At 43.1% G+C, this 25,193-nt stretch overlaps 1 protein-coding gene across 19 annotated transcripts in view; it reads left to right on the top strand.

Annotated features, from left to right (window-relative positions):
- Window positions 1–25,193, top strand: part of PTPRK (protein tyrosine phosphatase receptor type K) — a 630,811-nt gene that overhangs the window by 316,871 nt on the left and 288,747 nt on the right. For all 19 annotated transcript variants that reach the window (XM_053285989.1, XM_053285978.1, XM_053286049.1 and 16 more), the window contains exon 6: window positions 5,039–5,213. In XM_053285989.1, the coding sequence (XP_053141964.1) occupies window positions 5,039–5,213 (175 nt within the window). The remainder of the gene's footprint in view (window positions 1–5,038; window positions 5,214–25,193) is intronic.

The raw sequence follows: 25,193 nt of genomic DNA, 5'->3' as shown, positions 1-25,193 counted from the left end.
ATTAAGTTCTGTTTTAATGTTACTTTACCTATTACATAATGCATGTATGCACACAAAACCATGATATGTACAAGTAGCAAACAGATACTCCTCCTCATTTGTGTGTTACACACACGTGCTGTAGGAAATGAATATTAACAGTGGCTTCCCACTACCATGTTTTGTACCACAGGTACAAAACATGAAGCAGCCCGTATTCATCTCATTTGCATGTAAATCTAATGGCAGACATATTTTGTGTCTGCAAGTGGTGTATTTGTACTTTTAGTAGTAGCTGAGGCTGGAATGCTGATAGGGACCACAGCACATTCAGGGAGGAATGACAGTGAAAATTATTTGCCTCTCCCTGAAAATGCTGGCAGGCCTGGAGTTTTTAGCCTTTCTTATGCCTCAGGTTTGTTCTCTTTGCATCATAGTGCTAAGGCTGTTCTAGTATAGCTCTTTGCTTAGGCCCTAAGCTACTACCTTCTAAATCAATTATTACTGGATTCCCCAGCGTACTACTGTTACACAGCATTGCTTTTAAAGATTGCTTGCTTCACACTTCTTACTTTCCCCCCTTATTATAAAGTTAATTCATAAAGATCTCGGTGGCTTTTTAAATTTGTCTTTCACTACCATGTAAGCAATTTATGTTTGTTCTGTCTGATTGCTGCACTGAGACTGTGGTGACACATGTTTCAGGGTATTGCTGCAGGTTCAGTCCCTGTAGAGTCAATTCTGCAAATTAGCTAGTGCTTACAGTACATCCTGCATTACATCATTCGTCAGAAGTTGTCTCTCTTTATTATAGCTCTTGCTAGGAAAGTATCTTTCCAATGTTCTTTTTCTGTGATCCTGATGGTGTTTCCATAAAAATAGATGTTTCTTTCAGCTGTCTGATCCCCCCACCTTTTATACCCAGTATGCACATTCTGATCTTAAACAGGAGCTCTTGCAATGCCTTTATATATCCCAGCCATTGATTTCAGAGCACTTTACAAGTTGTTTCTGTCTGCAATCATAACCTATTACTGCTGTGAAACAGAAAGGTGCATTATATTAATTGATCTTAATAGCAACTGCAGTGGGCTACATGGCTTGCCCAAACTTATGCAAGGTTCTTTCTAATTTACCCAGAAATGAAACCTTAAGTTTTTTATATTTTTTAGCTTAATATTTTTATTGTCTTTTTATTGTATGTTTTAACTTTTGTAAACTGCCTTGGGGTTGTCTTTTAATGAAAGGCGGTATATAAATGCAACAATCCTCTATAATAAAGAGCCAGGGTGTGCGCCTGTGTCTCTGTGCCCGTGTCTTTCTCGGCCGTTCTGGGCATGCGTGGAGCGCATGCCCAGAACGTCCGAGAAAGATACGGCCGCAGAGACACGGCGACCATGTTGGCTCCCGGACCAGGAGAAGGAGAAGAGGGGACCGGGGAGCAGAGGCGGCGGCGGCAGGTCCAGGCCAGCTGCGGGAATAGGAGAGGTGGTGGCGGGTCTGGCCCGCCTGCCAAAAAGAACAGGGGCAGCGGCGGCTGCAGGGAAGGGAAAGACACCGGGGGCGGGCGGCCATGTTGGCCGGTTGGTTGGCCCGGGCACAGGAAGGCCAGAGGCGGCCACAGGGAGGGCAGAGGTGGGGGCGGTGGGTCCAGCCCAGCCGCTGGAAGAGGAGAGGCGGCGGCAGCGGGTTCGGCCCAGCCGCCGAAAACAACAGAGGCGGCGGCGGTTTCGGACCGACCGCAGGGCAGGGAAAGACGGCGGCGGCGGGACTGGCCTGACCGCGGGGGGGGGATACGGCAGAAGAAGACGGTGGCAGCGGGACCGGCCCGACTGCAGAGAAGAGAAATACGGCGGAGCCAGGATCCGGACCGAGCGCAGGGAAGAGCAAAACGGCCGAGGCAGCGGAGGAAGCCGGGCGAGGGGGAGAGGGTGGGCTGAGCGCGGGGAGAGGAAAGACGGCGACAGAGGCCGCCCTACTAGCGCCCGTTATTTTAACGGGCTTAAAAACACTAGTAAATAAATAAATAAAACAAAGCCACTTCAGGTTCTGTCTCTTTAAAAGCATGAATACTGGAGAACCATCAGCAGTTTCAGTTTTCGGTCGTAAAATGTTATGTCTTGCTGGAGTAGCTGGAAGACTGATCTCAGGACCCACTTCTACCTTTCTTTACAACATGGGACTTTTAAACTGTTTCTAGTACACATCCATTTGCATTACCCCAAATGCATTGGAGAAAGGCCTGGAGGCAAATATATTAAATATTTGGGTAGTTGTATATTGGAAAATATTTTCATGTACTTTGCTAACTGAGCAAAGACACACATTTTAAACGTGATTATTCTCTTTATTGAACAGGAGGAGAGCAACTGACCCTATGCAGCCCCAGCACAGCATCCCTTTAGTGATGTTTCTTATAATGTTTCTTATTAGTGTGTGAGGACAAGGATAGGGATCCACCTTTATTCATTTATTTCTCTATGTAAACCACTTTGGGAACGTTTGTTGAAAAGCTGTATATAAATATTCATCGTTGTAATCGTACTTGAACTCTTGAAGTCTGAAACAAAAGTAATGTCTAAAAATAAATAATTCATTGTATAAAATAACAAACTTAGATTTCACAGTACATTTTCTTCTGGCAACCCAATGATAGTTATTTTATTAATATAGCAAGTGATCAAAATTAAAGTTACTAAGTTACTTTAAAACTATATACATGCATAACACATCTACAGCCTACTATCGTCCAGTGAAGACATAGTAATATATTGTTACATTTGATTCAAAATTACATTGTAGCTTGTGTCACATTAAAATATTTTTTTGTTTGTTTCAGACTCTCAGGTGTTGCAAGAATAGTAAACTTTTGTTCGTAGGTAGTAGCATTTGACACTGATGCTGCAGTTTTATTCTTTATAACATATCACTTGAGATTTATCTGGGAAATTCAGTCTAGTGTGTGTGGTATGTGAAATCCATCTTGTCACTTTGCATTCTATCTTTGGAGCCATCTCTGTCATTCAGCTTTGAAGTGAGCTTTTCCTTCTCAGATAAATGTGATCATTTCCCCTGGCTCCTTAGTTTGCCGTTCGTTGTTTTACCTTGTAACAACATCAAATGATAAGTTCCAACTGGTTTGAATTTAATTCTGCCTCAGTTAACTAGGTTCTCCAGTGGACAATAGCTAAGAGTCACATAAGCTTCATTCCATAGCCTCCGCATTTTTAATCTGTAGGATTCTCTCTGGAAATGCCTAACTATACTATGTTGGGCTATTGCATGATTTCTGAGGGAATTTTATTGTCAGATACTTTGCTATAGGCTGGAGGCTCACATCACTGACCATGTATAATGTGTTATGATTCCCTTCTGCCAGTTTGTAGTTCTGAAATAAAAGCTGTGGTGAATATAGTTTTCCCTTAAAACTCTGTCAAGTCAGGGGCATGCTGATTACTTCAGTGCATTATTCTATATACTCTAGATCTGAATTAGCTGCTAGATTAAATAACTGCATCGTTCATAAAAAGTGCTATTGCAAACTTTCTATCCCAACTCCTTGTCTTGTTGTGGTGAAATCATGCTAATAGAAGAATGGAGAAGTGTCGGGGGGTTGTGATTGCATGAGAGTGGCTACTAGTGATTTGAAGAACTTTAAGTGGATGTTTTTAATCAGTTATTAATCTTCTCAAAATGGTGAATGCAAACAGAAGGACTTTGTTTCATAGCAGAGATTTTCTAGATGAGGCAGTTGCATGGGATAATACAAATTTTATTTCAAGATGATCATCCGTTAATGATCAGTCTATGTCTCAACTTGGAATACTAAAAAAATACCATGTTGCCCATGGCTCATTTGTCATAGAAAAGCTTTAAATTTAACTGAAATTCTGAGAGAAATGGTTGCATGTATAATTGTGGCAGCCAGGAATTTGTACTCAGATACTGAAAAAAATGAGGATTGTCATTCATTAAGATATGGATTAGAAAATGATGGGTACACAAGCATGTAAACATGTATAAACTAGGAGGCGCAGCCCATTGTTGATCAGGCAAAGTCATTTTACATTGATTATACTTATAGTTCAAGAAATGAAATATAGGTCATATAATTTTTTATTACTATGCTTGCAAAAGGGGAGTAAAACAGTTTTAAATGTATAGGATTTCAACTTCAGACATGATTCATTTCAGTGAATAATTACCATATATAGTAAATTTGAATTGTTGAGAAAGATCTGCTTCTCTTGGGCATGATGTCATTTGTGAATTGTTGATTTGAGTATTGAGTGTTAAAATATGTTGAGAACAATAACAGTTAAAATATGATCATTATATTCAGCATTTCTGATAGATAGATAGATATATATATACACACACACACACACACACACATACACACACACACACACACACACACACACCTTTCCCCCATCATATTCTTGTATAAAAAGTAGTGCATTCAGCTAATTTCAGTGGCAGGATTGTGTATGCAAAATTTGGTATCTGTAGGTATTCAGGATTGACTTCATTTTGCACAAACAAACTCTTCATTTGTATGACTGCTTTCAATTGTGATTAGAATTCTGCTTTCAATTGTGATTAGAAACAAGCCAGGATCAATTTTAATAACCAAACTGACCAATCTTGGCTTATTTCAACCAAAGTGCTTGAAATAAACCAAGATCTGAACCCAACTTCAGAAGTGGGTTTCAGCCTGTGGTTTATTTCTAACACTTCAGTTTAATAATCCAGGATCAATCAGGTAGCATCATGTCTAGTCCAGTATTGTTTCTAGCCAGAATTAGAACCATGTGGGCAGGGGATGCTCTAGAAACTGACACACAAAGCCAAGGGTTTTTTCCTAGCTTTGTGTGAAATCTGAACCGGTCTAGTACATTTATGAATTCATTGTAAAAGACATTGAGGAATTCATTATATTACTTAACTATTTTTATATCTTGCTGAAACACTTCTTTTAAATGTTTTCAAACAAACAAACAAAAAACACCAGTCCCTGTAATCATTCATTCTTCATGTTGATTTTCTTGGGTTTCAGAGACGCAATGGAGAAGATATACCAGTGGCTCAAACGAAAAACATAAATCACAGACGGTTTGCTGCTACCTTTAAACTTCAGGAAGTGACAAAAACAGATCAGGATTTATATCGCTGCGTTACTCAGTCTGAGAGAGGATCTGGAGTTTCCAACTTCGCTCAACTTATTGTTAGAGGTAAAGTTTAACGTCTGTTTCGTTTCGGAAATGAAATGTTCACTCTACTTGCAGTTTATCTCAGTAATGCCTTGAACTGAAATCCTGAACATAAGAACATGAGCCTTGCTAGATGAGGCCCAATGCCTGTCTAGTCCTGCATTATGTTTCCCACAGAAGCCTCTGGGAAGCCCATGAGGAGGAGATGGAGTGCCCCATTTTCCTCCATGGCTCCCCTGCAACTGATATTCAGAGGACTCCTGCCTCTGAATCTGGAGGTAACCTATGGCCATCAAGACTAGTAGCCATTAACAGGTCTTTTCTCCAAGATTTTATCTAAACCCCTTTTAAAGCACTGGTGGTGGCTGGTGGCCATCACCATGTCTTATGGCAGAGAATTCCATAGATTAATTATGTGCAATTTGAGAAAAGTAGTTGCTTTTGTTGGTTCTAAATTTCCTGTTTCATTAGTTTTCATGGGCTGACACACCTGGCTCTCCTTCTAAACTAAAAAGCCACAAATGTTGTAGTTTTACCTTGTAAGGTAGGTGCTCTAGGCCCGTGATCATTCTGGTTCAGTGTTCCCTCTAATTATCTCCAGTGAGTGGAAAGAGTTTTGTTCTGGATGGCACTATCAAGGCAGTGTGTGCATATAACTAACTCTCTCTCTCTCTCTCTCTCTCTCTCTCTCTCTCTCTCTCTCTCTCACACACACACACACACACACACACACACACACACACACACACACACATATGCCTCAGGAAAATATAGATAAACAAACAAACAAACAAACAATAAATCCCCCCTGACATAATTATTTTTTAACCTTTTAAATCCCGTGTCGGGGTGGGGGGGAGCCACCGCCTCCAATCATCCTTCCGCCACCCACCACTGACTTCGTCCTCCCCAGGCCCCCACCTTTGGTCTCTCTGGACTGCCGGAGGGGAGCTGCTGCCCGTTCTCCTTCCTCCATCTTCCTCTGGCTGGAGAAGAAGGGAGGAGGAGGAGGCGGTGGCTCGACCAGGGAGAGGTGGAAATGGGCAATGCTTCCCTTCCCATCTCGGCCGGGATAATGGGGTGCCGGGAAGTTGGGTGGTGGTGGCGGGCACAGCAGAAACTACGTGCCCACCAGAAACGGCTGCACAGGGGCCCAGGGGTTGGTGCACACATACATACACCTTAGAAGGAAGCCTGTTTTGGTTGCCCACTTCTGCAGTTTTCCCAGTTCTGGAATGTCTTTTTTGAGACTTTATCCACTTCCTAATGATCCATAGCATGGAATTTAGCTCTATAGCTGCTCCAGGGCTGTGGAATGTGCTCCCTGCGGAAATCCGCAATTTGAATTCTCTATTAGCCTTCAGGAGAGCCCTTAAAACGTATTTGTTTGGCCTGGCTTTCCAGGGTTTTAAAATTGGTTTTAATATTCTAACCCGATTTTTGGGCCTTTTAATCACTGTAATTGTTTAATTGTTGTTTTAAAATGTTTTAAAATTGTTAATCGTTAAAAAACAGTTTCAGCTCTTTACTGTTTTAGTGGTTTGTTTTAATTGTAAACCGCCCAGAGCCATTTTGGAAGGGCAGTATATCAAATAAATAAATAAATAAATAAAGATTTGCCTCCCCCGCCCAGCAAATTAATGTTTTTCACATTTCCCCCCTGCAATAATTTAACTTTTCACAATATGTATCCTGGATGGGGATCGTGTAATTCCATGTATAAATACTGAAATCTTTTAAAATAAAACGTTACTAATCAGAAAATAATTATATGAAGGACATTTTAATATCTCAAAAATTGTAAAATGTTATACTTATACTTGTTATACAAATGTTATTTGGTTTACTTTTATGTAAACTGAGGTGAAAATATTTCTAAAATGTTCCTCACATCATTTACTTCATTTTTTCGGTTACTGTGAAAAAATTTTCTATGAAGTAGGAGACACAACTAAAGTCCATTTACAACAATTGACTTACAACTTTTTAATGTGAGTAGATCCTTTAAGAAACATATCCAGGTTTATTGGGAAGGATACGTTGAAGCCAAGCTTCAACAAAGCAACTTAGGAGCAATAGCTCAGTGGTGGAGCATAAGCAATGCATCCAGAAGGTCCCAGGCACAATACTTGGCATCTTAGGGACATATGAACATAGGAAGCTGTCTTATACCAAGTCAGTCCATTGATCCATCTAACTGTTGCTTCTCCAAGCCCTGTCTTGGATATGCCAGGGAGGGAACTTGGAACTTTCTGCATGCATGCTCTTTCCAGAGCAAACCCTCCCCCGAGGGGAATATCTTACAGTGCTCACATGTCTCCCATTCAAATGCAAATGAGGGCAAGCCCTGCTTAGCAAAGGGGACAATACCTGCTTGCTACCACAAGACCAACTCTTCAGTTAACAAATATTAGGTAGCAAGGAAAGAACATCTGTTCGATATTTTGGAAATATGCTGCCAATCAGAGCAGATGTTTCTGGCATAAATAGACCAGTTGTCTGACCTCCTTATATTCTAGTAACCAAATGAGGGTAAGTAATTGAACCTTTTTATTTTCTAGTTCCATGCTAGGAGGCTTTGTTTTTATTTTATTGCATTTTCTGCAATAAAAGGGCAATAAAACAACAAATGTATTCTTGCTCTGTTAGTGTATTAAACTCTCTCTCTCTCTCTCTTCCCCTGCCTACACATTAGACCAGATGGTTAGATTATTTCTCAACTGTTACAAAAACTAACCTTAAATAAAAGACTCTTCCATTGGAAAAAGCCCTTGAATCCATTGGAAAAAGCCCTTTCCTTGCAGCCCTTGAAGGAAACATTTGATTCACTCCACAATATTTAGTTTACATACTAATACTGAAATATCAAATTATGTGTGAAGTTCATAGACAGGGACTTGGCTCAGGATTTGAATTAAATGCACACACTTCAGAAGTAGAAAAAAAGGTGGGGAAACAACTTGTTCCAATTATGGAAACTACTAATGATGGAGAAACTTCTGTTGGCATTCATACAGACTTGGCTCAATCATTATGAGCTTTCTTGGCAACCCTTTGTAAAACTGAGTTATGTTTCAACTTGTAAGGAAGATTTCCCAGAAGTCATCTCCCAGCTCATAATATTGCGGGTACATGTTTGGTGATGGTGCCATGTGGATGTGCCTTACCATATTGGCTCCTGGGCCAGCGTGGTATGGTGGTTAGAGTGCTGGACTAGGACTGGGAAGACCCGAGTTCAAATCCCCATTCAGCCATGATACTTGCTGGGTGACTCTGGGCCAGTCACTGGTCTCTCAGCCTAACCTACCCCACAGGTTTGGCATGAGGAGAAACTTAACTATGTACACCGCTCTGGGCTCCATGGAGGAAGAGTGGAATATAAATGTAATAATAATAATTGCAGTTCTTTGCCCCAGCCATTATGAAGAGCCACCAGCACTCAAAGCAACATAATTGCATCTGGGAACAAGAAGCTTTAAACTCTGGATTGAGGACAACAATCACGTAAATCTTTTCTAAGAAGTGAGGGGAAAACGTGATGCACATATAGAGAAGATGCTCAACAAAATGTGTTAGTCGAAAACTTGGTTTTCTGGAAAACCAAGAGAGTTGAAGCATTTGTGTGCATGTTCCCACAGAGCAGCTGGCTTTAGAGATCTGGATTATGAACATTGATTATCTGTAGTCAGCCACCTTTGGTGCCAGGTCTTTGGTGAGGACTAAGGCAGTGTATATTCTTTTATGACTGTTTAGAAGCTGAAACTGTTGTTTAGATAGCTTCTGTTGTGTGAGTCCTGGATGAGATTAGTCTACAATGTGTCTAGGCTTGTCTGGAGATGGGGAGACAGGGGGCGTGTCCATTGATTATGGGGTGGCAGTTCCATTGGTGATGGTGAATAGAAGTTGACAGGTCAGCAGGCCATTACGGGGAAAGGAAAATCAGAAATGTATTAGCTGTTTCCCATTCCGGCTGCCCTGCCATCTCTTTGATCTTGGGAGCAGTGCCAACTACCCACAGAGCTTCACTTGCTCCTTTGTAATGCTAGGCCGGTCCGGAATAAATAAAAAATCTTCCATGGTCTGATTATGGATGAAGGGGCAGACTTAATATTATCACAGAGACTTGGTTGGGGGAGGCTAGTGGCCCAACCTGGTCCCAGCTTCTCCCTCTAGGTTACTCTGTTGAGGAGCAGGTGAGAGGGCATTGGCCTGGAAGGTGGAGTTGTTGTGGTCTATAAGCATAACATCCCCCTTACCAGGATCCCTGTCAAAGTGTCTAACCATATAGAATTTGTGCACGTAAATTTGGGGACCAGGGATAGACTGGGACTTTTGTTGGTATACCAATCACTCCGCTGCCAAACAGAGTTCCTAAATGAGCTGATGGACTTAGTCTCAGGCTTGGTGTTGGAGTCTCCCAAGCTTGTGGTGGGGGACTTCAGTGTTCACTTTGAGACCAATTTGTCCATTGTGGCTCAGGAGTTCATAGCGGACTTGGGACTGACTCATACTGCTGAACACATGCTTGATCTGGTCTTTTACACTGACCAGGGTGGTGGTCCAGCGGTGGGGATTCCAGTAAGTTTCCCATTGACATGGATGGACCACCATCTGGTTAAGGTTAGACTCACAATCATATCCCACCTCTGCAGGCATTAGAGGCCTTTTAGGATGGTGCACCTGAGGAGGTTATTGAATCCAATAGGATTCCAATAAGCCTTTGAATGATTCTGCCGGTGATTCTGTTGGTGCCTTGGTAGAGAATTGGAACAGCAAACTCACCAAGGCAGTATACATGATTGCTCCTAAGCATCTTTTCTGACTCGCTTCAAAATTCGCCCCTTGGTATACAGAAGAACTATGGGACCTGAAGCGGCAAGGTAGATGACTGGACCACAAGTGGAGAAAGACAAGACTATTATTACAACACATCTCTTTATGTCAAGGACTTAAAAACGAAAGAATTATTATCTTCAAAAGTTTCAGATAGCAGAACAGACAATCATTACAGCGTATTTCTCTTTGTCTACTACTTTGGGAAATAGTGAAATTGTTATTTAATTTTTGCATTTGCATATATATATATACATTTTTGCATTTGTATATATATATATATATATCTACCAGCAAACAAACCGTGTGCAAACAGCAAAATATATATGCGGCAAAATATATTTGCAAACAGCAAAATATATTTGCACACGGTTTGTTTGCTGGTTTTGGTTTGTTCTTTACATGTGTGGCCCTTTTGTTATGTGTTTCATAAGGAGAACTGTCCAAAACAGAGTGAAAGACTGGGTGTTAATTCAGCCTGGGCAAAGTCCAGACAACATAACTGCGAGGTGTTAACCCCTCTGAGGGGAAAACAACCAGCCTCACCCACCCAGGACACAAAACTCTCTCAATGGTGGGTGCCAGCCAGCCTCCAAGTAGGTGTGGATCCCAGCCCAAGGGCTGCAAAACCTGCAAGGGCTGTTCCTCAGCTTGCCTTAAATGGTCCTCCAATCAGAAACCGATCAAGACAACCTATACCAACCTGCACTCAGCAGCTACAAAAGCAGGACAAACCTCTGTTTAGTCCCACTTACCCCACCTACCCAAAATTTCACAAATGCCTCATTGCAGGGCCCAGAGAAACAAATTGTTCTCCCTGTTAGACAAATGGACCCCATCACCCCGATACGTGGTGGTATTGTGGGTCTGGATATTAGGGTACGAAATAACATGACCACCCATAGCCACAACAGCCCAACCAATCTCCTGATTAACCTTCTGCTGGGCACAATTAAAACATTGAATCCCACCGTGGCCATGCCAATGTAACCGGGGAATCATGCCAGATTAGCTCAATATCCAGAAAATGGGCAGTTATGCATTGAAAATCAATGACTTGCAGAATTAAGGCTTTGCCACAAAGCAACCCAATATCGTTCCCACCCAAATTAGTTACTAATAGGTGAGGGATGCCATACTTGGCAATATACTCATCCATAGTGGGTATGAATAGGCTCCAAGTCATCCCATGATGTCCAAACCAGTGTACTTCGGCCACACCAGCAAAACATAACTGGATGCCAGTGCTGGTCTGACGAGTCTGACAACTGGCCCAAGCTATGTAACTGTGGCCAAAGATGAGAACCCGGACAGGAGATGGCAGCTGTACAACTGAAAAACAGAACTGATTAGTACTGCTAGGATTACCTAGCAGTACCTGCTAGGATGAATGTACCGATGGCATACAGATGAACGCCAATGCCCAAGAGCAAAAATCTGACCCTCGGGCATGCCAACTGCTGTTGCAGAAGATGCAGCACTGATACGGAAAAAGTGGGTACCTGATTCTGCTGGATTAAGACCTGCTTTATGTAGTGCATCATGTACCCAAAATTGGTGATGGGTAAGCATGGAGGTATCCACATGACACAAGAAAGGACTGTGATCATTTCTGCATACTCCCAGGTAGGCTATAACAGCTGACATGGGAAACAAAGAGTTAGTGTCGCCTCATGAGAGACCAATAATAGCCCGCGCTGGTCAGTTTTAGCCCAACAAATTACCAACTCCACCCCTTTACTTGTTAAACGCACATTGTGATGCTGCAGGGCCCGAGCCAAAGTGTCCCGGTTAGATGCAGTAAGAAGTTCACTTACCTGAAGAGCACCAAAAGCCACGAGAATAGCTGCCCAAAATAAAAATACCTCAAAGTTCCAAACATATTGCATTAACGTGTGTCAAAATCTTATCTAGTATAGAAGGGGAAATTGGTACCCGAGAATCACAGCATGTGGGAGTTACCCTAGCCCAACCTTCCAAAGTGTAGTGTACCCTAAAGTCAGTTATGGAGTCTCTGAACCTGTTCTTAGCCTGGAAGGCAAGAGATGCCAACTTGGCACCAATTGACCTAGGCGCAAAACCCTGCCTATGCAGGTTAATGCAATAGCGTAACACATGGTCCACTGGAATAGGACAAACTTAATCCAGCCCAGACAAATCCCTAAACTCACAGAACTCACGTACAGCCGCAGCATAATGTTTCCTGGTATTAGGAGCCAAAGAGGTAGATAGCTTGTTCAGTTTCTATTTCGCAAGCTTCCATAACTCGGTTGGAAAGTTCTTGGATGTTTCTTTGGCCATTGGTGCAAGAGTCCAAAAACGTTCCTCCTGCACCCTAGACAATGCATCTGCAATATTATTATCTAAACCCAGAACTTGGTGAGCAATAAACAAAATATTATGCCGCAAGCACTGTGAAGTGAAATGCCTAACCAGCCGCATGACCCGAGGATTATCAGAAGTCCCAGAGTTGATCATGTGAATGGCGGACAAATCGTCACACCAAAACTGTATTATGTGATTCGCAAACTCGCGAACCAAAACGTGTACTGCCACAAGAACTGGAAAACATCCCAAAAATGTCAAATCACAAGTAACCTGTGTAACCCAATCTGTTGGCCATCTGACAGAGCACTATTTATTCCTGAAAAATAAACTGAAACCACGTCTCACAGCTGCATCAGAATTCCCTTGCAGCTCAGCTTCTAATAAAAATTTGGAACACCAAAGGGAAATACCATTAAAATCTGAAAGAAATTTGGACCAAAGTCTGGAATCTTCCCAAATTTTGCGGGTTATCCAAATACAATGATGAAGGGCACAAATACACTTAGTAGTGTCACATAAATGCCTCAGGAAAGCCCTACCAGGCTCAATTACCTAACACGTGAAATTCAGATGACTGGTGATGCTGCATATCCCTTAAAGTAATATTTTTAGCTTCCAGTAACCCACCTGAGCTGACCCAAAACCAGGACCTTATCAGCCAGTAAACTGCAGCATTGAGCAATAGTATCAGTTTCAATGCCCAAGAAAGTCAGACAAGTGGCACTGGTCAGACCTTCCGATTTCTCATCAGCCAATAGAACCCCAACTCCTGAGTCAGTCCCTGGAAGGAAGTCACAAGGTTTTTAGATCAAAGAAGAGCCAGGACCGGCAAAAATAAAACATTCAGGGTAGTGTACCACAGATGTCAAACCTGTGCGATTACTCAGTGCCCACTCCAAAAAAGGAGCTAAAATGTTCAAAAGCCGAACAGTAAATTGAACATCCCATTGGTAGCGCCCAACCCATACAAAAGGCACCCTCAAAAGATAATCCAAAATCCAGGTCAAAATCAGCTGGGTGAATTGGCAAAAACCTGAAGGCCTATTTAATGTTGCATTTTCCCCACCCACTGGGACCAGACCATACGCACAGCTGATTTAAATGAAGCATACTGTACCGAGCATAAATGCTGAGGCATAGCATCATTCATGGAGCTGCCTGCAGGGAAGGACAAGTGATGTATCAAATAATACCCACTGCTTTCTTAGGAACCACTCCCAAAGGGGAAATCCGCAGATTAGGTAAATGTGAGACGGGGCCCAAGACCCTCCCTTCCCGAACCTCCTTTTCAATTTTAGCTTAAACAATGTGTTCCATTCCCATTATAGAATTGAAATGTTCAGCCCAAAAGGCCACCCTCGGACCCTGGTAAGATATCCTAAAGCCATAACAGAAACCTTCCCAAAGGTAATTAATATCTTGCGCAACCAAAGAACATTGTAGTAAAGACCAAAGAGAACCTAACTTTATTAGACTAGGTGCCTTTTGAAACGGTGGGGGAGGGGATGTCCTTGATCTGCCCAAATCCCTCCTACCAGATTGCCAATGCTTTCCCTTCTGGAAAGCACTGAAGGAATGGGACCCACCATAAATTGAACACATGTGGCGATACAGACAACAGGGACAGGAGCACACACCATTAATCCAAAATTCCCAACACAATGGGTGAAAAGAATCTCCAGAGGCCTTCACCTGTCTCTGGATGGAAGCTGCTGAGAACTTGACCACCAAGTGGCCACTATCAGAGTATCCCCCCAAACCGGGTGATTAGGAGTCATAATCCACAACTAAAATGTTGGTTGGGGACAGTCGCAAGGGAATGAAGGATACAAGGCTGAGCGATGCTGAAACGATTAATCATAGCGGGCCCACTAAACTCTGAAAATGCATGATAAATAATGTCCAAGTATTTTAAGACCACCCCCATGTAAACCATGCAGCCCACCAACCAGTTTGACCAATTATGGTCAACTGTTTTGGCCTTAAACTTCTCCTTCTCCCTAGCATCACCTGTTTTGCCATCCCGGGGCTCAGATTCCCGATATAGTAAAGAGAACATGTCAACATATTCATTTTCCCAAATCTTTTTCTTAGTGGGAAGAAGCAAATGATCCCTCAAAGGCAAAGATATATCTCCATGAGGGTAAAATTAAATCCGTTCATCAGTAGCACCCTCACCAGCTGCTGTTTCTCATGAACTGGTATTAAGCTCCGATGGTCTGTTTCCACTCATCCACTTCCGTTATGTTGTAAGTTGGGAAGTAGATGAAACCTTTTTAGTTGTATCAGAACTACCACTGGTAGGTGAAATGCCCGCCCAGGCAGCCGGGGAACATCCTGGGCCAGGAGGCCAAACAGATAAGCCTCCCCAAACGTGACATAAATGTCCAGCCCAAGGAGGATAAGCCTCCTTTATATCGTTCGCATCCATAGGACCAGTGTAGGAATAAAGTCCATTATGATGAGAAGACTGAACAGGGGGCAGGTTCAACCAGAGCCGCTTCTTCACCGAAGCATCAAGCCTGTCTTCAATGAACTGTAAGATTTTTTGCTGCTGATCAGCATGACACATCGTTCTAGAAGTTCTTTTAGCCCAAGTGCCAAAGGTTTCCCCACCAGACACCTTTTTGCTAGTCTCCAAGGCATCAAGCTGAGACACAATCCAAGCCATAATACTGTGCTCTTCATCCTCAGGAGAGGAAGAAGCTGGGCGCTGTACAGGTTGGCAAACTGGGTGTTTAGAAGCTGGTGCTTTCCCTTAACCCTTAGATTTACCCAGACCTTTTGGGGGGGTCCATAGTTTCAACAATATTTCAATAAATTAATTGCAAATAAATGAATTGATGATATCAATTCAACAAATTTATATGCACATGTTAACCCAATCTGATCACCCCCTTTATGTACATATATAGTTAAATGATATATGTTCATAGAATACTTGAGTCTTGATATGTTTATGTGCTCTATATTGATCAATACCACCCGAAGCCCCCTTTTCCATATCCATTAATTAATATTATTGTATCTATCAATACATTAATGAATGTCCACTATCCAATGAAATGAACATGTGATTACAACTAATAAATGCTTAACACAAGAAGATAGTCAGAAAGGAAGGAAAGTCAGCACTATGAGAGAGAGTGAGAGCTAAACCAAATTTTATGAATAAATTAACACTTATAAGATGATTAAGGAAGTGGAAGCTATACAGAAAGAGAATAAGAACCACTAAACTGTATGGGTGAAGTTTTCCAGAAAGCTGTCCAGCCACTGCCTGGTCCAATAGCTGGTCTTCTCAGCCGCTCCGTCATATGCTGGCAATCCTCAAGCTGAGATACCTTGCTGTCTGGAGCTTCAAGGCTCTGCTCACGGAGCCCCCGAACCTGCCCTTGAATAGCCCAATCAAACCCAGTCAGACCAAGCTGTTTCTCACCCTCAAGTAGGAGACTAGCAGCGAACTGCTTGTTTCCTACCTAGAGCAAATGAGGGAGGACGGAATGGGAGCCAGCTGCTTATGCAGCCACTCCTTCGCTCCCATTGGACGGCCCAAGACACATGCCACAGGAGCCAAAATGGCAGCCCCCATGTCTGCCTCAAGGGTCGGGAGCACAATCCCCCTCCCTCGTACAAGCCACATACTATGATAGGGAGCGGCATTAGAACATAGAGCACATTTGGAGATTTATGCCTCTCATTTTCTGACAACTTTAAAAAAAAAAATCTCTAAAGACACATTTATTCACCCAAGCTTTTTAATTAGACTGGTGGTTTTACATTGTTTTAAGGAGCATTAATTTCTGTTTTAATTTGCTTTATATTACTGTAAACCATTCAGAGATGGAAGTTTGGGACGGCATACAAATATGATATAACAAATCAATAAGTTATCTTCATGTACAGAATCTTATCTTACATTCCAACCTGGAGAGAAGGTTTTGGGGAAAATGGCACTCAGTTATTAACATAGCCAAGCATTACAAACTGAATGAACTAATTTTTCAAACTATATACTTACAAACCTTTTTGATGTCATTAACCACAACAATAGCAAAAATTACCCCAGCTTGGTAAAGTGCTGCAGTTTGGTTCCATTGTACTGAAATGAACATGTGTATGCTCAAAGCACGCCCACTTCTAAAGAGCAGGCTAGTTAAAAAATGAGGTGTGGGACATGTGAGATAGAAGGCTTGGAACATAAATTGCATGGATGGGATTTTTGTCAAGCAAAACTGTATTGAAACCTAGGAAAATAGTGCTCAAGTTCAGATGAACTATCCAATCCTATTGAGGATATTGGTGTAAACCTTTTTTAAACCATTGCATAATTAAAATGCTAGATTGCTGGGAGATGAATTCTTGTTCCTGGTTTTGCCATTAAGTTGTACCATGGAAAAATGTAGGTGGTTCATTTTAGATCAAGATTAAGAATAAAAATTTCCTCTGGAACTGAAGTATGTTTAAAGGAAATACTATTTGTTTTTCCTTCAGATAATTTATTTTTAACTGCTCCTAACAAAACTTTTTGCAATATCAGTTTTAAGGTTTAGTATATAGAGTTCTTTGCCTACTGTTATGTTTGAAAAGCAATATGCGGTAGTAATGTTTTCTTGTTTGTCTGGATAACCACCAAATAAACCTCGTTAGTCAAAAACATACCCTGGGGGATGAGCTACCCTGGTGTTAAAACTCTGCTGAAAATTAACTATAGTGACAGGTCCTATATCTCAGTGGCACTTTAAAGACGACATCCTGCTACATGGATACAAAAGATGGTAATTTTAAAGGAAATTTTTGGGCCACTGATATGAATTGCCTTTAATAAGAGCTGGCATAGTATTACCCATTGTCAAAGATGACCCAGGGGTAAGAGTTTATTAGTGCATTTCCTCCTAAACCGAAAGTGACAGGGCATGCTTAAGGCCTTTTTGTTGCTGTTTGGAAGAAATGAAAATTTCAGTGTGGAATTCTCCTGCTTGAAGAGTATCGATCTGTGTGCTCCTTCAGCTTCAGGAAAGGGAAAGGAAAGATACGACTAAATGCAATTTACTTTGTCATGTCTTGAGTATTGCTTCCATATCATACTGAGTAATGAGAATATCTTCAGGATGTAGAAGAGTTGGATAATACTGGTTATTAGTGAATGAGAAAGGAATTACAGCAGCTGTTGCTAAAGTACATTAAAACTGGCTATGTTTAATTAACAGTGTGGTTTAGATAGAGTGTATATTTCAAGTGTATTGTTTAATAGTAATAACTGGCAATCCACAATTAGGGATGTGCATGGAACTACGGAGGTGTGGTCCGGTGCCAGGGTGTGTGTCCCTCTTTAAGGGCAGGGGGTTGTACTTATCCCTCCCACCACTTTCCCCCCTCTGGCTCTCCATTTAAGTTTTTTGGGCGGCAGCGTTCCTCCCTGCCACCCCTGCCCCCGTTGTTTTCTGGAAATACTGGAAGTAGCCCCTGCGCATGTGCCTGCTGCCGCGCATGCACCGTGCACGTCACACATTGCGTGCTCACGCAGCAGCGGGAGGTGCATGCACAGCGGCTACCTCTGGTATTTCTGGAAAACAGTGGAGGCAGGGCTGGCAGGGAGGAATGCTGCCACCTCAAAAACTTTTTCAAAAAATGAAGCACCAGAGGGGGAAAAGTGGCAGGAGGGATAAGTACAACCCCCCTGCCCTTAAAGGGAGACACACACCCCCGGCGCCAGATCACCAGACTGGGCCACATCCAAACCGGTTCGGAGGCCTCTATAATGGCTTCCGGACCAGTTTGTGCACATCACTACCCACAATAAGGATATAGCATAGGCAGAGTGCAGTTTTATATATAATAAAAAATATTACACTGTCCAAAGAAGACTTTATACAAATATTTAAGATATGTCTTGAGAATCAATTCAAACCAATCCTGTGGCTCCAGCCACAGGTTGCTGTCATTTCATTAAAACACAGAACATCTTTGGTACTGATGGTAAACATAATTCACCTATAAATGCTGTCCTGGATTTTCCTTGCAAGATAAGAGAGTCTGTGGAAGAATCTTCATGTTAGCTAAGAATAATCAGATACTTCTGTCACCATCTTGTTTGGACAGTGTCGAATTTTATTACAAAATAGTTATTTTATAGAAAGGTGTCTGTCACTGTCCTCGTGTTCAAGAACTATGATTAGTATTAGACACACACAAAAGTGATTACATTCAGAGGGGGGGAAACCCCGAACTTGACTGGAAAAAGCCCTAGATTAGTTTTGAGATTTACTTGATGCCATCAGTATTCTAAATACATTACATAATTTAAGACTTTTTAAAAAATACACTGTGTATTTGCATACACACACTTGTTTGTCCATTCTTGCACTGGATTCAGTTGGAGGTTAATTGTAAGACCATAAAAATGGCAATGATTGCAGACAGTGGTTGTAGTGTTTTATCAATATTGGAAATTGTGTGAAATCTTAAAATATCAGGTTCAGAGTTATACATTTAGCAAGCTAATGGTAAGAAAAAAGCAAATGTGGATATACAGTATATTTATCATTTACTCTTAACTATCAGTTTCAGAACCCTCCTTATAGTAAAACATTTGGAAATTGTTCTAGGTCAGTCATGAATGAAAGGGCAACTATATTTCTTCAAACCAATTGGCAGTCTAGCTGATCATTCTGTTTCATAACATCAGCCAGTCAAATATGTTAGGGAGATTTTAATGTGGTGATTCTCTTTATTTAGCAGTGGGAGGGCAACTGGCACTGTCCATCCCCAGTACAACATCCTTCCAGTGGCTGTTGCTGGTGTCTATCTTATGCTTCTTTTTTGCTTGTGAGCCCTTTGGGGACAGGGACATAATTAACTTACTTAATTACTTATTTATTATTTCTTTATGTAAACTGCTTTGAAAACTTTGGTTGAAAAGTGGTACATAAGTTGTTCTTGTTTTCTGTGATGTATAGTTCCCACTGTTTACGTTTTCAGAATCCTCTGAAGATGGTGGCTTAAAAACCAGCACAGTGTAAATGTATTTCTCCGCTGTTCATACACAGAAGTCCTTGGTGTGCAGGGTAAGGTGAGGTGGTCACTTCAGGTGGCAGATTTTTGGGTGCCATCAGGGGGTAGGGAGGCTCCCACTGCCTCACCTGCCCCTGCTGGCCACCATCATCAGAACAATTCTTTCTCAAGTGTGGCATGCCACCACTCAGCAACAAGTCGCCCCAAGGCAATCCTTCCTACTGCTGCCACCACCTCATAGCCCAGTGCATATCCTCCTACCTCCTTGATGCTAGGCTAGTGTATGGTAGGGATGTGCATGAACCGGTCTGCAGGCCATGTTAGAGGCCTGTAAACTGGTTCGCATGTTGCCCAGTCCGGCGGTCCGATGCTGGGGGGGGGTCGCTTTAAGGGTGTGTGTGTGTGTACTTATTCCTCCTGCCACTTTCCCCCCACTGGTGCTCCATTTTTGAGAAAAATCTTCGGGATGGCAGCATTCCTTCCTGCTGCCCCTGCCCCCTTGTTGACTGCAAAACGCGGAAGTGACATCCACACATGTGCACGCCACGCAGCATGTGTAACGTGTGCGACGCGTCAGTGGCGCACGCATGCGCGGACGTTACTTCCACATTTTACAGTCAACAAGGGGGCAGGGGTGGCAGGGAGGGGGATAAGTGGTGGGAGGGGTAAGTACAACCCCCCACCCTTAGAACGACACACACACCCCGGTGTCGGACTGTGCCTCCGCAGTCCATGCACATCCCTAGTTTATGGTAAAGGGGAAGGAAGTGTTGAAGGAAATTATGAAAGAGCAACAGAATACAGATGTCTGTAGAGCTCCCTTCCCTTTAATGCTAGCCCAATGCAAGAGAGCTAGGAGAGTACACGCTGGCCCAGGTGGAACTGAGTGTTCATGCATGTCTCTGTGCACAGCTCTGGTAAAGCAGCAATGAAGTGGCATGTCGTCTTGAAAGGGACCACCAGAAACAAGAAGTAGTTCTGGTAAGAACTAATCTGCCTACTTTCCTTTAAGTATAATCTTAATTGATAATTACCACCTTCATAAATGAGCCCACTTCGGCCTCAAATGTTCATGTGTCCACCATCTTGAATTGGTGCAGATGTTATCATCACAAATTACACCATTGAGGTGTCCCTACAACTGTACCAAATTTGGTTCAAATTAGGGATGTGCAGAAAATTGATTTTCTATTCTGTTTTGAGCTTCCACCGCAAAACATCTGAAACGTTTTGTCGAAACAGCAGCCGATCTGGCTGTTTTGATGAAAAAACGCAAAATGTTTAGAGTATTTCGGCCATAGGGAACAATGAGAAACAAGAAAAATCCCATTGTTCCCAATGGGTAGCTCCTAGGGACACCAAAGTGGGTTGTATGATAGGATCCTATGGGGGTTTGGGAAAAAGGTTAAAAATTTGTTAAAAATTGCCTACTTGCCAATTTGTTTTGTGGTTGCAGTAGTTAGCATCTATCATGCCCTACAACACAACCCACTTTGGTATCTCTAGGAACTATATATGGGGTACAATGGGGTGTTTTGAATGTCCCCATTGTTCTCTATGGCTGGAACAAGCTACACTCAAAGTGTATGCACACAGGTTTTGCATTGCAATTCGCAATGCACTTTGCAACGCTGCCTTGAAAAACACTGCAGAAGCACATGGTAAAGGGAATCTGTCCCTCTCAATAAAAACGCACACATTTCAAAGACAGTCCAAAAATGGCCAAAAAGTATCTCTGACCCAGATTCCACTGCCAGCCACAGTAACTGCTCTGCAGTAACATTATTGGCATAAATTGTGCTCTCTCACATAATCATGACTCCTTAAGTTACTTCCTAGCATTGCAACAGCTGCCACACCAGCATCCTTAGTTAGCAGCAAGCATAGCCATACCTTAAGACAGTGGTGCACATGCTTGTAACCTCCAGGCCTGACTACTGCAATTCATTCCACATGGGGCTGCCTTTGTATGTAGTCCAGAAGCTACAATTGGTGCACAATGCTGCTGCCAGATTGGTCTCCAGGACGTCCCGTAGTCACCATATTATTCCGTTTCTAAAAGATATACACTGGCTACCATTAGGTATCCACACAAAAGACAAAGTTCTGGTTATTACCTATAACCATTAAACCCTTTAATGACTTAGGCCCACGGTATGTAAGAGAATGCCTTCTTCGTTATGAACCCCACCACCTATAAAGATCTTCACGGGTGGTTTACATGAGGGTGCCACCAGCTCATCGAGTGGCAACTCAAAGGTGCACCGTCTCTGTGGTTGTCCTGGGACTGTGGAATGCACTTCCTGCTGAGATTGAGCTGCTCCTTCCTTGTTGACTTTTAGGAAACAGCTGAAGACATATCTCTTCAGCCAAGCTTTTTAGTTCGTTGGTGTCTTTATGGATACTTTAATCTGGTTTTATGTTTTAACTGTTAAATTATTATTTTGTTTTATGCTGTAAACAACCTAGAGACTTCAGTAGTGGGTGGTATACAAATTTATTAAATAAGTAAATAAGAAGCCTGCTGGAGGAGAGAAGAGGAAAGACATCTTCTAGCCTTGGCAGGCCCCAGAGCGAGAGGCTGGGGTCTTTGCCTGGCTGCTTCCTCTTCTGCTCCCACTTCGTTTGCCATCTGCTCCCCCCAGGACTGTCTATGTTGTTGAGTCCTCGCAGGATTGGGGCCAGAGGTGACTGGGCAGTTTTTGTTCCTGAATTCTACCTGCTGGAGCTCCTGCCAGGACTATATAGGCACGCTGCCAGTGACGGCGGGTCTGCCACCAGTGGGGGCGACACCAAAGGTGGTCGCCCCTTTGGGGGAGCCCGTTCGAGGGACTACAAGGGTGAGGCCTAGACCTTCTGTTCAGTTGTCAGATTAGGGAAGAGTTGCTCAATAGTGGGTCTTCTGTCTAGTTAGTTTAGCTGTGTTTTTAGAATTGGGCTGAAATTATTGTAATGTGTTTGGGTTCATCTGGAGATGGGGAGACAGGGGGCACCTTTGAATGTGGGGCAGCTAGCCCAGTGGTGGTGGGGAATAGAAGGAGTAATGTTGTCATGTCAGCAGGCCGTTCTAGGGGAAGGGTGATCAGAAATTTAAATTCTGTCCCCCCTTCCGGCTGTCCTGCCAGCTCTCTGACCTTGGGGGGCACTGCCAACAACCCACATAGCCTTATCCTGCTCCTCTGCAATGCCAGGTAGGTCTAAAATAAACCTGAACTCATCCATGATTTGATAATGGATGAAGGGGCCGACCTGGTGTGTATTACTGAGACTTGGTTGATAGAGGGTAGTGGCCCAGTCTGGGCCCAGCTTCTCCCTCCAGGATATTCTGTAGAAGAGCAGGTGAGGGGACATGGGCGGGAAGCTGGAGTGGCTGTGGTCTATAGGGATAACATCTCCCTTACCAGGGTCCCTGTTAGGGTATTAGACCATATTGAATGTGTGTACTTAAGTTTGGGGACCAAGGATAGACTGGGACTTCTGTTGGTGTACCGATCACCACGTTGTCCAACGGAAACCCTTACTGAGCTCACGGACTTGGTCGCGGAGCCTTGCGTAGGAGTCTCACAGACTTCTAGTGCTGGGGGACTTCACTGTCCGTTTCAGGACCCAATTTGTCTGGGGCAGCTCAGGAGTTAATAGTGGCCATGAGAACTATGGGCCTATCCCAGGCGGTCACTGGATCGACACATGTTGTAGGTCACATGCTTGATTTGGTCTTTTACTCTGTTCAGGGTGGTGTTCTATGGTGGGGACTCCTGTAATCTCCCCATTGTCATGGACAGACCACCACCTGGTAAAGGTTAGACTTATGACTGCTTCCCACCTCCGCAGGGGCGAGGGTCTTATTAGAATGGTCTGCCCAAAGAAGTTACTGGATCCAGTAGGATTCCGAGAAGCCTTGGAGGGATTTAATGTTGAACTCTGCCGGTGATCCTGTTGATGCCCTGGTTGAGAATTGAAACAGCTTGCTCACCAGGGCAGTAGACACGATTGCTCCTAAGCATCCCCTCCAACCAACCTCAAAATTGGCCCCTTGGTATACAGAAGAACTACGGGGGCTGAAGCAGCAAGGTAGGCAACGAGCGCAAATGGAGAAAGACTCGATTCGAATCTGACAGATTATGACATAGAGCATATTTAAAGATCTGTGCTCAGGCAATACGAGTGGCAAAGAAGCAGTTTTTTTTCTGCCCGTACTGCTTCTGCGAGTTCATGTCCAGCAGAGTTGTTCAGGGTTGTGAGGGGACTAGTATCTGCCCCTCCTACCCAAATCAGAATTTGGAGCTGTCAGTGACCCACTGAGAGGTGTTTAAAGAATTTTTCACAGATAAAATCTTTTAGATTCGGGCCAACTTAGATGGGGACTCCATAATTAATTAAGTGTCTGAACTGGAGCTGTCCAACAGCTTATGTGATTCGACTGGATCGGTTTCAGCTTGTGACTCCTGAGTATGTGGACAAGCTGCTTGGGGCGTGAGGTCCACCACTTGTTCTCTTCACCCTTGTCCAATATGGCTTGTTCTATCTAGCAAGGAGATGGCCATAAGAGGTTTGGTGGAAATTATAAATTCCTCTCTGAGGAAGGGCAGGATACTTCCTTGTTTTAAGGAGGCAACTGCCCAGAAACTTAAGTTTTGGGCGGTATAGAAATATGTAAAATAAAGAAATAAAAATAAATTATTAGATCTCTTTTAAAGAAACCTGCATTAGATCCCTCAGAGTTGAGAAATTATAGGCCTGTCTCCAACCTTCCGTGGCTGGGCAAGGTAATCGAGATGGTGGAGGCCTCTCAGCTCCGGAGTCTTGGAGGAAACTGATTATCAAGACCCATTTCAAACTGGTTTTGGGGCTGGCTATGGGGAGGAGACTGCCTTGGTCAGCCTGATGGAAGATTTCCAATTGGGAATTGACAGAGGAAGTGTGACTCTGTTGGTCCTTTTGGATCTCTCGGTGACTTTTGATACTATCGACCATAGTATCTTTCTGGAATGCCTGAGGGTGTTGGGGGTGGGAGGCACTGTTCTACAGTGGTTCTGCTCCTATCTCTCGGAAAGATTCCAGATGGTGACGATTGGAGATTGTTGCTCTTCAAAATCTGAGTACAAGTATGGTGTCCCTCAAGGTTCCGTACTATCTCCAATGCTTTATAACATCTACATGAAACTACATGGGAGGGATCATCAGGGGATTTGAAGCTGGATGTTACCAGTACACTGATGACACCCAGATCTTCTTCTCCATGTCAACTTCTTCAGGAGCTGGCATATCCTCCCTAAATGCCTGCTTGGGCCAGAAATGGGCTGGATGAGGGAGAATAAGCGGAGGCTGTATCCCGATAAGACAGAGGTAATTGTGCGGGGCCAGAACTCCAGACACTATTTTGATCTACCTGCTCTAGATGGGGTCAGAGGTTCGCAGTTTGGGAGTACTTCTGGATCCACACCTCTCCCTAGTTTCTCAGGTTGAGGCGGTGGCCAGTGGTGCAGTCTATCAACTTTGGTTGATATGCCAACTGTGTCAGTTTCTGGAGATCAGTGACCTCAAAACAGTGGCACATCTGTTGGAAACCTCCGGACTTGACTTCTGTAATGTGCTCTACATGGGACTGCCTTTGTACGTAGTCCGAAAACTTCAGTTGGTTCAGAATGCGGCTGCCAGGCTGGTCTCTGGGTTATCTCGGAGAGACCACATTACAGCTCTACTGATGGATTTACATTGGCTGCCTGTAGGTTTCTGGGCAAAATACAAAGTGCTAGTTATAAAGCCCTAAAAAGACCTAAACGGCTTAGGCCCTGGATATTTAAGAGAACATCTCCTTCATTATGA

Source organism: Hemicordylus capensis, chromosome 1 (assembly GCF_027244095.1).
Source record: "Hemicordylus capensis ecotype Gifberg chromosome 1, rHemCap1.1.pri, whole genome shotgun sequence".
NCBI classification, from domain to species: domain Eukaryota; kingdom Metazoa; phylum Chordata; class Lepidosauria; order Squamata; family Cordylidae; genus Hemicordylus; species Hemicordylus capensis.
Note: the sequence above shows the minus strand (reverse complement) of the source record. Positions and strands in the feature narration are given on the sequence as shown.